Source organism: Culex quinquefasciatus, chromosome 1 (assembly GCF_015732765.1).
Source record: "Culex quinquefasciatus strain JHB chromosome 1, VPISU_Cqui_1.0_pri_paternal, whole genome shotgun sequence".
NCBI lineage: Eukaryota > Metazoa > Arthropoda > Insecta > Diptera > Culicidae > Culex > Culex quinquefasciatus.
Genome location: NC_051861.1, coordinates 59,806,305 through 59,821,861, shown reverse-complemented (window position 1 = coordinate 59,821,861; position 15,557 = coordinate 59,806,305). Strand labels below are relative to the sequence as shown.

The 15,557-nt window shown below is 29.0% G+C and overlaps 1 protein-coding gene across 1 annotated transcript in view; it reads right to left on the bottom strand.

Annotated features, from left to right (window-relative positions):
• Positions 1–2,664: 2,664 nt before the first annotated feature.
• LOC6054476 (syntaxin-binding protein 5) overlaps positions 2,665–15,557 on the bottom strand; it is a 430,924-nt gene continuing 418,031 nt past the window's right edge. The window contains exons 22-23 of the mRNA XM_038260959.1: positions 2,999–3,123; positions 2,665–2,927 (exon numbers count right to left, since the gene is read on the bottom strand). Coding sequence (XP_038116887.1) covers positions 2,665–2,927; positions 2,999–3,123 — 388 coding nt within the window. The remainder of the gene's footprint in view (positions 2,928–2,998; positions 3,124–15,557) is intronic.

Below are 15,557 nucleotides of genomic sequence, written 5' to 3'. Positions count from 1 at the left end.
ATTTGTGATAGAACTCATGTGTCCCTATTCACCCAAGATAAGAGCACACAGTTACAATTAGCTCCATGTTGTTGTTGATTTTGTTAGGGGAGCTTTAACCCTATGGGCCATTCGCTCCCGAATTGACTCAATATAAAACTTCGAGTACCTCTTAATAAAAATATTAAAGCACATGTGTAACTACTTTCCCATCCTCTGCTTAATTTGTTTTCTCTGTACCAGTAAACTTTTACTACATTTGAACTAGGTGTCCCATATCTTAGCTTAGGTAAATTTTTGAACTGATGTTTATACCAAAACCCCCTAATGAATGAAACTAATTAAAATGATTATTTAACCTATAAAAATAATCTAGAACGTTCCAAATATATTTTCAAGCACATTTCGCTGCGATTAGATAAGTTTTTGTGGTAAACGAAACCTGGTTCTAGATAAAATCTGAAAACACAATAATAGATTTCGCCCTGGACGAAAATTGAATCGCATGTTTTTCATGACCCCAGAAATCGCCCACTTTATTTTATTGATATAACCTTTGGAAAACGTTTAAAACATATAAATCACTAGATTTTCATGAAATTCAGACATACAGTGAACTAATGAATTATTCATTTACATAATTTTCGGACAAAATGAGTTGTTTTCCTCATTAGCATTATTACCCGCTGTAGTCTAAATTGACAAAAATATGGCGGCTGCAGTAAGGCTTTTTTGAAAAGCTTATAAAAACTTAATAAACAATAGAAATTCATTAGAAAAGTTTCAATTAGTACTAGAAATGAATGAATATGTAAACCTGCATAGTAAATTCAACCAAAAAATGGTATAAGTTTGCTAAATACAGATTAAATCCAGTAGGTGGGCGAAAACTGGAGCAGGGCGAAAACTGGGTCCTCTACCCTATTCCCTAATTTATAAAGATCATTAAATGACTTTTTTAGACCAAAATAAAATTGTTGGCATCAATTTGGAGTAGATTTGCGTTTTAAGTATGTAAGTAAGAAACAGTATGTCAAAATTCTACATTTTCTTAAAATTTGCCCAATAACGAAACAATACCAAAATTTGGTATAATACCAATGAATGGTATTAGCTTACACTTTAGACATTTTTTCAAGGGCTCGCGAAAACCAAAATTTGATATTGATACCATTGAATGGTATTATTTTGCATTTTCCTTGTTATTTACCCATGCTCGGGTACATTTTGACGATTTCTCCCATACAAACTTCAAACGATTAGAGGGAGGGGTTCCCATGGTCAGAATGAGCTCAAATTTAGAATTTGGAATTAGGGACAGCGTTTATTTCCAACAATAGCCAAAGTCTTGGAAAACAAGCAACTGCAACCTTTTGGACACCTAGCTTTGAGTAGGAATCTTGCAGTAGAGTACATCAAAGCAATGTTGTAGAGCGCACAATCTGATTTGTTATTTTTTTGCGACAATTCTCAAGTGATTAAAAAGAATGGTTGGTGAAATTCCTAAAAATTGGAATAGGGGAACTATACCCTTTCTCAGCCTATTTCTATTATCGGCCTATCAGCACTTTGATCATGAATTACAGCTTTCATAAAGTGTTTTTGATTGTTCCAAAGTAATGAATAGCTCAAATAAAAGTGAGCAAGCAACTCTCCATTGTTGAAACATCTGAAAATGTTGATTTAATAGCGAAAAATGGAAAAGTGATGAGAATTGGTCGAACGGCTTAGAGTGATTAGAATGGGCATATTTCCCCTACTTGCATATTTTGACAGTAATCAAACTTGATGTAGGTCTAAGAAGATTGATTCTAAATTTGTAAAATGCTATGTACCGTTGGTTTACTCAACTTATTCAAAGAAATTGTCACAGAAGCATTAAAGTTTTTTTTTGCAAGCCTCACCAGTAAAATATCTGCAAAAATCTGCGACAAAAAAGTTGTCTGCAACAAATTTCGGAAATCTGCAAATTTGCAGAGAAATCCGCAAATCTGGCATTCCTGACAGAGACCCCAAAAGAAAGTTAAAGTGGATTGCTTTGCTTTTGTAATTCTTGGATATAATCAATTTAAAATATCTGAATATACAGATTTTTTGTTTTTGGTTATATAAATATACAGATTTTTTTTTGTATATCTGGCATGGCTGCAAGCAAGTGTTGTTTCCCGCTCTGAATAAAATAAGAGGCTTTCTTCAATTATGGACGAAATAAATTTAGGATAATCCCTCGTGTTCTAAAAAATGATTTAAATCTTATTTATTATTACCTAAGTTATGTAACATATTTACAAGTACAATCGCTATCAAAATGGTATATTTACACCGTTTTTATTAATTTCACACATATTTGGATCTATTTCATGACTTTTTTGATTGGTCAAAAAAGATCTTATAACAATATTAGCAGCAGCATGACCCTTTATAGCATTGTTTTACTCCTTGATTAGTCGTTATACGTAAACAAAAAAAATATTTTTACGTTTTAGATAACAAAATGGTTTGCTACGGTATTTTGTGGCAATATTAGATTTTGCCTGGAAGATTCACCATATCTTATTGTTTATTTTATAACATAATAGTGAACAACAACTAAATCAACTATATCGGCAAATGCACAAAATAGCACATAACTTTAGTAGCCTTAAAATGTAACTTTGCAATGTATACTGTACAATATTTATTAAATTACAGCTGATACCATTTTTTATCTTTATACTTGTTCATTAACAAATGTGCCGAACTGGAAAACTGTTGCGCTTCACTAGCCATTCGTTCAGTTCTATCTTCAAGTTGGCTCAGTTTGTCACCACGTTCCAGCATTAACTGATGTGCTCTGCTGACCTCCGAAGAAGCAGACGTTGCTCGTGTATTCAAGTCTTGCAAGTTTGCGTTCGGACCAGGAATGTGCTTTGCGATCGATTTGTTCGCCTTTCCGCTTGATTCGCCAACTGCAATACATAGTAAAAGAATTAAGTTTTATCGAGAGCTTGGGGCATTTTCATGCTGATACAATACTAACATAACTCTTCGCGGTCTAAGTTCCGAGTTCCACCGCCAAAAAGTCCTTTGAAAAAGCTCTCCTTCGGTGCTTCTGGCATTTCTTGTGGTGTGTACAGCTCACCAAGCATATTATTATATTGATTACTACAGGAATAGAACCATGGTTAATAAGAGGTTGTAATTCACATACACTGAAATAAAAAATTCCTAAATTCTAGGAATTTTGGCTCCTTTCCTTATTTAGTAATTGGGTTTTTTGGATTGCTCAATAAGAAAAGGAGGCAAAATTCCTAGAATTTAGGAATTTGGTACTTTTTTTTTTATTTCAGTGTAGCAGATAATTTTGCTAATATGCATGCATTGAATCATAGAACATTCTATGATTGAATGCTGCAGTCAACTATGCCGACATTAATACTCAATTAGGTTTTACAGCGTGACGTCACGAGCGCACACGCACACACATTTTTACAGAGACACACGTGCAAAAAATGTAAACAGTGCAGCCAAGCTGTCAAATTTCTAACCTAATAAGGTTTTACGCTATGATGTCATTTGACAGCTCGCGTGCACTGTTTACATAGTCTTCGTCGATTTTCGACGATATTCGCCGAACAAAATCAAAGACCGCTTCGAATCGAGTTGGCGTAAAACCATAGAATAGGTATACACTGAAAGTACGCCACCCTTTTTATTCAAGTGCCCAAACACATGAATTATTGAATAAAGCCACATCATAGAACTAATTGCTTTGTGTTTCAACATCAATCACTATCACTATCAAATGCAAGTGTTTGGGCGATTAACTTTTTGGTATTTTTTGACACGTTATTGTCATTCGGGTGGCTCAAGCTTTTCAAGTGTTTTGCTCATGAATTTGTCCCACTGTCTTGAACTATTCAAAGTGATGAGGAAAACACTTGAAATTGATCTTAAAACCCACACAAAACAAGCACTATTCAAAGTCAAGGTCGTGATTTCTACTTGAATTTAATGTGTTTCACTGATTGATTTTAGCGCGACTTTTATTGATGGGTTGAAGCGAGGCTAGATAATTTAACAGTTGGAGAACCTAAAAAACATTCCTGTTGCCAAGTGTCTGTACCGGCGAAAAAATCGTTCCTGTAGCTGAGTTTGAGTGCTGGCAAAAGACCGATCCAAAGAACTTCGTAAGCTCTTGCAATTGTGAACCACCGGAACGTACGGAACGCTAAAGTTTGCATTTACATTTGCAAGACATTCTTTTTAATTACTGTCGAAATAAAATCCAGAGTTTTTTTAAAAGGTCCTTTCAACTATTGTATTTCATATGTTTATAAAACCTTTTTTTTTTAAAAAAAAAACTCTAGAAATATAATTTACAATTTAAAAAAAACCATTGACATTATTTTTTGCAGGATTCTTCTTGAAATTTGTAAAATAATATTCAATGCCCACCTAACTACGATCATCTTGTACCTTGAATGCGCAGGGTAGGCAGGGCAGGGTGCAACGCGGCTCTACTTTGTTCTAGCTGTTTTATTTTTCAAATAGAACTGAAACAGACCACCCGCAACGCGGAGTTGCAGTTTTATTTTTCGAGCAGTATTTTGAAACCGAAATAAAACTGCTCGACGAGTTTGTTTCAAACGTGTGACGATTTGGAACTGGAATAGAACTCAGTTTCAAAAAAAAAAATCGGATACCGTCAGTGGGGGTGACTATGGGTCAAAAAAACGATACACCTCTCGAAATTTCTTAATAACAAAAACAATTTAAATAACATCGAAAATCTTTCAACGTAGATTTGTTCTTAGATAGTTTACTAACATTTTCCCAAAATATGGTGGATTTTGATGAACACTACCTTAAATGCCAATAGTTTGAAAATTGACCCAATCTCACCCCTTAGAGGGGGTGACATTGGGTCAAATGAAACTAAAATGATGCTCAAATACAACGATATGGTAAAAACAAGTCATCCAAAAGCGATGTTTGAAGTGAAGATTTTCAAACATTTGGGTAGTTTTCGAGCAATTCTAACAAAAATATTAGAAAAATGATTTTTCGAGAGGTCATTTTTGGCCAAAAACGTACCCCAACTTTAGACATCTGTCAAAATAACAGGATTTGTTCTAGGAACGAGATTTTTTCAGCGAAATCATCTTAAGATGTCCACTACACAACCCCTTTAACAGAATTCAGTTTCATTGAGAATAACCTGAAAAATTGTAAAATCGGTAAAAAATCACTTTGACCCAATCTCACCCCCCAGACCCAATGTCATCCCCACTGACGGTATATCCCACATAGAAAAATGGGCGGAAAACGGCCAAAAAGCGGGGACGTTTTGCCTGAAAGCGGGCCCGATTTTCAGCACGCTTTTTCCCCTCGTTGTGGCCCATTGCGTACCAGAATGCAACATTTAGGCGGGCGTTACGCATTTTGGCCGCTGTATTACGCCCGTCTGTGGCACGCTTTTGGGCCCGGTTTGACCACGATAACGGGCCTATAAACGGGAAACCGACGTGCCGGAAACCGGGGAGATTCTACTTCCTGTTCACTTCGGATTTCAAGTTAGGGCGATTAAATAAAATAGGGTGACAAATAATCACGACAGATTATTTTTTATTTAAAAATATATTGAATTAACAACAAAATTTAAACTGATTACCTAACTAGCTAAAAAAAATAAGTTGGGTTAGTATGTTAACAAGACAATAAATTGATTTTTGGTAATTTGGTCAAATTTAGTTAATTTTAGTAAGATTTAGTTAAGTTTGGATAAATTTAGTTAAAATTAGTTAAATTCAGTTAAAATCAGTTAACTTTAGTTAAATTTAGTTCAATATGGTTGAATTAAGTAAAATTCTGTCAAATTTAATAAAATTTATTAAGATTTAATTAAATTTAGTTAAATTTAGCTATATTTATTTAAAATAAGTGAAATTTAGTAAGATTAAGTAAAATTTTGGTAAGTTTCGTAAAATTTCACTTCATTTATTTCAATTTAGTTAACTTTGGCTAAATTGAGTTATATCAAGCTAAAATTAGTTAAATTAAGTTAAATTGACTTAAATTGAGTTATATATAGTTAAATTTAGTTAAACTTAGTTAATTTAAGTTCGATTTAGTAAAAAAAAAAATTTAATCAAATTTGGTTAAATTTAATTAGATTTCGTTAAATTTAGTTACATTTCGCTTTCAATTTAGTTAACTTTGGCAAAACTAAGTGATATTTAGTTAAAATTAGTTAAATTAAGATAAATTGACTTAAATTGAGTTATATTTAGTTAAATTAAGTTAAATTTAGTTAAATTAGGTTAAATTAGGTAAAATATAGTTTAAATAAGTTCAATTTAGTTAAATTAGGTAAAATTTAGTTGAATTCAGTTTAATTTAGTTAAATTTAGTTGAATTCAGTTTAATTTAGTTGAATTTAGTTTAATTTACTTTATTTTAGTAAACTTGGTTAAATTAAGTAAAATTTAGTTAAATTTAATAAAATTTATTAAGATTAAAAAAAATAGTAAAATTTAGCTATATTTAGTTAAAATAAGTGGAATTTAGTAAGATTAAGTAAAATTTTCGTAAGTTTCGTAAAATTTCACTTCATTTATTTCAATTTAGTTAACTTTGGCTAAATTGAGTTATATCAAATTAGTTAAATTAAGTTAAATTGACTTAAATTGAGTTATATATAGTTAAATTTAGTTAAACTTAGTTAATTTTAGTTCGGTTTAGTAAAAAAATATTAAATTTAATCAAATTTGGTTAAATTTAATTAGATTTCGTTAAATTTAGTTACATTTCGCTTTCAATTTAGTTAACTTTGGCAAAATTAAGTGATATTTAGTTAAAATTAGTTAAATTAAGATAAATTCACTTAAATTGAGTTATATTTAGTTAAATTAAGTTAAATTTAGTTAAATTAGGTTAAATTAGGTAAAATATAGTTTAAATAAGTTCAATTTAGTTGAATTTAGTTAAATTAGGTAAAATTTAGTTGAATTCAGTTTAATTTAGTTAAATTTAGTTGAATTCAGTTTAATTTAATTAAATTTAGTTTAATTTACTTTATTTTAGTAAACTTGGTTAAATTAAGTAAAATTTAGTTAAATTTAATAAAATTTATTAAGATTTAATAAAATTTAGTTAAATTTAGCTATATTTAGTTAAAATAAGTGAAATTTAGTAAGATTAAGTAAAATTTTCGTAAGTTTCGTAAAATTTCACTTCATTTATTTCACTTTGGCTAAATTGAGTTATATCAAGTTAAAATTAGTTAAATTAAGTTAAATTGACTTAAATTGAGTTATATATATGAGCAATTCTCTACGAAATCGGTCTTTTTTCTTCAATTTTAATATTTGTATTTTTTAATCCGACTGAAACTTTTTTGGTGCCTTCGGTATGCCCAAAGAAGCCATTTTGCGTCATTAGTTTGTCCATATAATTTTCCATACAAATTTGGCAGCTGTCCATACAAAAATGATGTATGAAAATTCCAAAAATCTGTATCTTTTGAAGGAATTTTTTGATCGATTTGAAGTCTTCGGCAAAGTTGTAGGTATGGATACGGACTACACTGGAAAAAAATAATACACGGTAAAAAAAATTTGGTGATTTTTTTATTCAACTTTTTATCACTAAAACTAGATTTGCAAAAAAAACACTGTTTTTAATTTTTCTATTTTTTGATATGTTTTAGAGGACATAAATTGCCAACTTATCAGAAATTTCCAGGTTGTGCAAAAAATCTTTGACCGAGTTATGATTTTTTTAATCAATTCTGATTTTTTCAAAAAATCAAAATTTTGGTCGCAAAAATAAAAGGCCGTAATATTCAAAGTTTGGCCTTTTTGAAATGTTAGTCTTGATTTGAAAATTTTGAAAATATTGTTTTCGAAAAGATCGGAAAATTTCACAAATGTTTCATATTTTAACATTGAAAATCGGACCATTAGTTGCTGAGATATCGACATTGAAAAATGGTGGGCTGTTTGGGTGAGACTTAGAAAACATCAATTTTCCTGTTTTTAAACCTTTGCATGGCAATATCTCAGCAACTAAAGGTCGTATCAACAAAGTCCGAAGAAGCAAAATATAGAGAATTTTCTCAGCTTTTCAAAAATATTTTTTTCAAAAGAGGGCAAACAAGTGCACTAATTTAAAAAAATGAAAAACTGCGACTATTTTGAAAAAAGTTACATAAAAATGGCTATAACTTGAGAACGGTGCACTTCATCAAAATTTCACTAAAGTATTTTTTGATTGCAAATTCTATTTTACATCGAAAAATGAAGTTGAAAAAAATTTGCGACCAAAATTTCGAATTTTTGGAAAAATCAGTATTGATTAAAGAATTCATAACTCGGTCAATGATTTTTTGCACAACCTGGAAATTTCTGAAAAGTTGGCATTTTATGTCCTCTAAAACATATCAAAAAATAAAAAAAAAATTAAAAATAGTATTTTTTTGCAAATCAAGTTTTAGTGTTTAATAGTTAAATAAAAAAATCACAAATTTTTTTTTACCTTGTATTATTTTTTTCTAGTGTAGTCCGTATCCATACCTACAACTTTGCCGAAGACACCGAATCGATCAAAAAATTCCTTCAAAAGATACAGATTTTTGAATTTTCATACATCATTTTTGTATGGACAGCTGCCAAATTTGTATGGAAAATTATATGGACAAACTAATGATGCAAAATGGCTTCTTTGGGCATACTGAAGGCACCAAAAAAGTTTCAGTCGGAATAATAAATACAAAAAAAAAACGAATGACCGAAATCCTAGAGAACTGCTCTATAGTTAGGTTTAGTTAATTTTAGTTCGATTTAGTAAAAAAAATAAATTTAGTAAAATTTAGTAAAATCCATGTAAATATAGTTAATCTTAGTAAAATTTAGTTGAATGTAGTAAAATTCAGTTAAATTTGGTTGAATAAAGTTAAATTTAGTTAAATAAGGTAAATTTAGTCAAGTTAGGTAAAACTCAGTTTGTTTATTTGTTTATTTGATTATTTGAATCATCCGACAACTTGTGGTCTTAATGATAAAACTTAACTTAACTAAAGACAAATGCTAACAACATTAATTAAGTTCAATTTTGTTGAATTTCGATAATCTTATTTAAGTTTAGTTAAATTTAGTAAAATCATGTAAATTTAGATAAATTTTGTGAAATCAAGAAAAAAAAACAGTTTAATTTTCTTTAATTTAATTAAACTTAGTTAAATTTAGCTAAGTTTATTTAAGTTTTGTTTAATTGAGTTCAATTTAATTAAATTAGTTATGATTTAATTGAATTCAGTTTAATTTAGGTTAATTTAGTTGAATTTAGATAAATTTAGTTCAATTTAGTTCAATTTAGTAAAATTCATGTAAATATAGTTAACCTTAGTAAAATTTAGTTAAATTCAGTTAAATTCAGTTAAATTTGGTTGAATTAAGGTAAATTTAGTTAAATTAGTTGAGTTTAGTCAAATTAGGCAATACTAAGTTGAATTTAATGTTGCAAAATTTAGTTAAATTTACATAAATTTAGTTTAATTTACATAAATTTAGTTTAATTTACATAAATTTAGTTTAATTTACTTTAATTCAGTAAACTTAGTTCAATTTAATAAAATTTAGTAAAATTCGTTTTAATATAGTTCATCTTAGTTAAATTTAGTAAAATTATGTTGAATTTGGTTGAATAAAGTTAAATTAGGTAAACTTAGTCAAATTAGGTAATATTTAGTTAAATTAAGTTCAATTTAGTTGAATTTAGATAAACTTAGTTAAGTGTAGTTAAATTCAGATAAATTTAGATAAATTTAGTTAATTTTAGTTAAATTTCGTTAAAAAGTAAAATTCAGTTAAACTTTGTTGAATTAAGTTCAATTTTGTTAAATTTAGTAAAATTCAGTTCAATTTGGTGGATATTAGTTAAATTCAGTTAAATTAAGTTAAATGAGGTAAAATTTTGTTGAATTAGGTTCAATTTAGTTTAATTTAGCTTAATTAGGTAATATTTAATTGAATTCAGTTTAATTTAGTTCAATTTAGTTGAATTTAGATAAACTTAGTTACATCTATTGAAATTTAGTAAAATTTTGAAAAATTTAGTTCAATTTTGATAAATTTAGTTTAATTTACTTTAATTAAGTAAACATAGTTCAATTTAGATAAATTCTGTTGAATTTGGTTGAATTAAGTTAAATTTAGTTGAATTAGGTAAATTTATTGAAATTAGGTGATACTTAGTTGAATTAAGCTCAATTTCGTTGAATTTAGATAAACTTAGTTACGTTTTGTTAAATTAAGTAAAATTTTGTTTAATTTAATAAATTTATATAAATTTAAATAATTTTTGTTAAATTCAGATGAATTTAGTTAAATTTTCTTGAACTCATTTAAACTTAGTTAAATTAGTAGAGTTTATTTTTTTATTAATTTAAGTTTATTTAAATTTAGTTTAATTGAGTTAAATTCAGTTAATTCAGCTAAGTTTTCTTGAATTAAGTTCAATTTAGTGTAATTTAGTTATATTAGGCAAAATATAGTTGAATTCAGTTTAATTTAGTAAAGTTTAGTTGCATTTAGATAAACTTTGTTAAATCTATTTAAATTTTAGTAAAATTTAACAAAATTTAGTTAAATTTCGATAACTTTAGTATAATTTACTTTCATTTAGTAAACTTAGTACAATTTTGTTAAATTTAGTAAAATTCAGTTGAATTTGGTTGAGTTAAGTTAAATTTATTTGATTTAGGTGAATTTAGTAAAATTAGGTAATACTTAGTTTAATAAATTTAAATTTAGTTGAATTTAGATAAAGTAAGTTACGTTTAGTTATATTTAGCAAAATTTAGTTTAATTTAATAAATTTATATAAATTTTAATAAATTTTGTTAAATTAAGATAAATTCAGTTAAATTGACTTGAATTTAGTAAAACTTAGTTAAATTAGTAAAGTTTATTTATATTAATTTAAGTTTATTTAAATTTAGTTTAATTAAGTTAAATTTAGTTAATTCAGCTAAATTAAGTTAAATTTGGTTAAATTCAGTTAAATTTAGTTAAATTAGGTAAAATTTAGTTGAATTTAGTTACATTAGGCAAAATATAGATAAATTAAGATAACTTTAGTTTAATTTAGTAAATTTAGTTAGTTGTTAAATTTAGTAAAATTCAGTTAAATTTAGTTAAGTTCAGCTAAATTTTGTTGAATTTAGTTCAATTTAGTTAAATTTAGTTGAATTTAGATAAACTTAGTTAAGTTTTTTAAATCTAGTCATACTTAGTTCAATCTAGATAAATTATGTAAATTCAGTTAAATTTATTAAAATTAAGTTAAATTTAGATTAGTTTACCTCAATTCAGTTATACTTAGCAAAATTTAGTTGAATTTAGTTAAGTTTATTTAAATTTATTAAAATTTATTAGAATTTAGTTAATTTTAGTACAATTTAGTTAAATTAAGTTATATAATGTAAATTTAGTTAAATTTAGTTGTATTTATTATATTCAGTTTAATTCACTTTAATTTAGTAAACATACTAAAATTTAGTTAAATTTTCTTATAATATAGTTAATCATAGTTAAATTTTGTAAAATTTTGCTGAATTGTGTTCTATTTTGTTAAATTTAGTTAAAATCAGTTAAATTTTGCTTAAGTTTATCTAGTTAAGCTTATTAAAATTTAGTAAAATTTATTTAAATTCAGTTAATTTTAAAAACAATAAGTCATATTTAGTTTCATGATGTGAATTTAGTATTATTTAGATATATTTAGTTTGATTTACTTTATTTAGAAAACTTAGTTCAATTTTGTTAAATTTAGTTAAATTAGCCAAATTTAGTCAAAAGATGAAAAATGTATTGAAACTTTATTTTAGTTAAATTAAGTGATTTTTTGGTTATTTTAGTTAAATTGAATATATTTTTGTTAAATTTAGTTAATATTAGTTAAATAAAATAAATGTAGTTAAATTTTGATAAATTTAGTTAAATTAATTAAATATAATTCAATTTAGTTAAATTAGCCAAATTTAGTCAAAAGAAGTAAAATTTTGTGAATCTTTGTTTATTTTAGTAAAATTCAGTAAAACCTCGGTTATTTTAGATTAATTGAGTTTATTTTTGTTAAATTTAGGTAATTTTAGTTAAATTAGTTACTTTTAGTTGAATTGAGTTGATTTTAGTTAACTTGTAACATTTTGGTTCAATTGGTATTGTAAATATAGTAAAAACGAGGAAGATTTAGTTTAATTTAATCAAATTTAGATAAGTTTATTTGAATTTAGATAAGATCAGCTAAATTTTGGTGAATTTAGTAAACTTCAGTTTCGTTTTGTGAAGTTTTTGTAAAATATAATACCTCTGTGTTATTCAGGTAAATATGTTCAAATTAGTATAAAATTGTTATGATTCGCAAAAAAAAAAATATATTATGAATTTAAAAATAGGTGAAATTTTGTTCAAGATAGTAAAACAAAGTTTGAATATAACTTGAAATTACTATAATTTAACTACATTTACTTTGACCAGCCTAACTAGTAAAATTTAGCAAAACTTTGTCATATTTATGTAAGTTTTATCATGTTTAGTTGAATTTAGTTTATTTGCAGTTTTGTTATTTTTTTTAGCTTTGTATTTTAGATTTTTTGTAGTTTTTTTGTATTAGTGTATTTCTGTGTTTTGTATTTAAGTGTTTCTCTGTTTTTGTATTTCTGTGTTTTTGTATTTTTGTGTCTTTGTATTTTTAATTTTTGTATTTCTGTGTTATCGTATTTTCGTATTTTTGTATTTCTGTGTTTTCGTATCTTTGTTTTTTTGTATTTGTGTTTTTGTATCATGTATTTTCGCATTTGTCTATATTTTTGTTGTTATGTTTTTTTGTATCCAATTATTTTTATGCTTTTGTTTTTTATAAGTCAGAGAGAATCAGTTTCATCAGTGACTCCTAGAGCGCATACTCTAGTATTTTTCGTTGCCGCTCCAGCCGTCAGCAATCGATCCGCGCCACGATTGAGATGCTCGTTCCGATCGAGCAGCCCTGCACTCCAAAATATCACTGATTCTGGCCGCCCCTTGTGTCCATTCCTTGCTTCGCTGCAAACGGGCAACCCGATTTAATTTGATGTTCATCACCGCAGGATAGGGTATTTTAACCATTAGTGGACCCCCTAGTAGAGCTGAAGCACATTTTTCATAAATTTTCAATATTTTAAGCACTTTTTCATAACCTTTTGTACAAAACAATGAAAACTGAAGTCTTTCGAACAATTTTGACTATTTGTTTCATCAGTTATTTGTTTTTGAGCAGTAAAAATAGCCAATTGAAAAAAAAAGTTTTTTTGCCTGTTGTGGACCCCCTTTTCCTATAGTGGACCCGGGTCCATAATCCGATTGTGGACCCTGGTCCACTATAGGCAAACTGTTATTTTTATACCAAATTCAACCGATATTTGATGTTTTGATGTATGGTGTAGGTCTAATGATAAATATAATGAATAAAAGATGAATTTTGCTCACTTTTCATCATAAACAAATATTTTTTGTTAACAAATTTGGCTTTAAACAACAAAAATCAAAAAGACATTTAAACACATTTATTTCCGAAAAGATCAGAGAAAACGTCTCAAAAACCACTGTAAACATAAAAATAATTAAAAAAAGTAATCTTGATGCAAATTTTTCCATATTAATTACATAAATGGTTGACCGATACTAAACAATAGAATTGTTTACAGTTGCTGATAAAACCACGCATGTTTATTGGAAAAAAATGTTTTGTTATTGATTTATTATTATAAAATATCATTTCAAACTGCAATTATAGTGCTTCAGTTAAGTACAATTAACTATAGTTTTGATTAATTATAAATTCTTACGGCTTCAGCATTATTGGTACTTTTAACATGAAAACAGCTATATTTATACTCATAATTGAAAAAATATGCGTTTAGGTTGATAACAACAAGCATTTATTGTATGTTTTAGAGAAACTTTTGCTTGAATACACAGTTTTCATCATTTTTCAAGGTTTAATAAACAGGGGTCCACTTTTGGAAAAGTTTGGATTTTCGTTGTCCTATATGTTGTCCTATATGTTGTCCTATATGGTGGTCGTTTGATCCCTTTGATGGGGCGGCTGCAAATTGGTTGTTCCATCGGCCAGGGCAATAATCAAAACCTTGTGACGGGAGAATAGAGGTTAAGTAAAACTTTTTCGTTTAAAAGTTTAAATAAACTTGAATAACTACCTTAAATTTACGAATCTATGCGGCAACCTTCACCGGCATTCTGTCAGCTTCAGGTAGAGCGCAGATCCGGATCGATGCGCACCGCAATGTTGACGCTCGTTCCGGACGAGGTTACACCAAGAATAGGCAAGGGCCATGGTAACCGGTGTGGTCGCCGGCGAAGCAAGTTACTCGGAACGGGCGCGGGAATGGAAGGAAACGGCCCGGTAGATCAAGTACGAGTAGGACGTCGAATGGTGGGGTCATGCCAAAGTGGCCTTGTCGTTCCACTTGCTGCTCAACCTGCTGCGATGCCTCGAAATGTGCATTGTTGTGTTGAACCATGGCCGTTGTTCTGTTGGACTTGCCGTCGGTCGCGTACCGAATTTTGGAACAGATGGTCACTGACGAGCTAATCCACGAGGACGACAAGCCGGTCATCAGGAGAGCGCTGAGGCTGAGGCGTCAACAAGCACTTCCGCGGTGGGTTCCACTTCGGACCAAAACGGAAGTAAATTAGCTATAGCGGCTCCATCGAGATCAACGGCCATGGTAAGACCAAGATCGACGCTGCAGGGCGAGCAGTGGGACAACAGCACTAGACGAAACGTCCGCTTCGATAGCCAAGACCAGCCCGTCAATCCGTAGGACTGCCAATCGAAGAACGCCGTGGACGAACCCGCTCGCACCATCCTTAACAATCCTCCTCCACCTTCCGTGACATTCAACAAACATCATGCTGGAAAAATAATCCAAATTAGTGCGTGTTCGTCGTTAAAGAACTTTGAAACTTACTTTGATTAGTCCAATAAATCAAAAAGAAACTGCGGGAGGCACCAGACCACGTTTTTTTATGTTTGACTGAAAACCGTAAACAGAAATGTTTGACAGTTTGGACGTTACGGAAAATAAAAGAGTGTGCGTGGCGGAGTGCGCAAATTATGTTGGTGTGCGTGTGCATAAAAAAACGGAAAAATTTGAGGATTGTGTCCAGACCAAAGCGTCGTAACTGGCCCTGGCGATGCCCGATAATCGCCCGCAGCCCCCCTTAAGTTAGAGTGGGATAGAGATATCCACGTTTTCTTACACACACACTATGATGCTGTGTTGATAATCATACGCACACAATTAAAAGCATTTTTTTTGAAACAACATTTAGATCAGCACGTTGCAAGCATCGTGTTCTAGTTTCATTTCCGCCAGTTCTAAAAATTTAAAACTGCTCGCAATTTGAAACAATTATAAAACTTCGCGTTGCAGATAGTCTTATGGAGCGAACTGTCGAAAACTGCTGTGCTCCATTTGCACGGTCTTCTTAGACCGCCAACCTGATGGCAAGAATGTCAAATGTATGTATTGC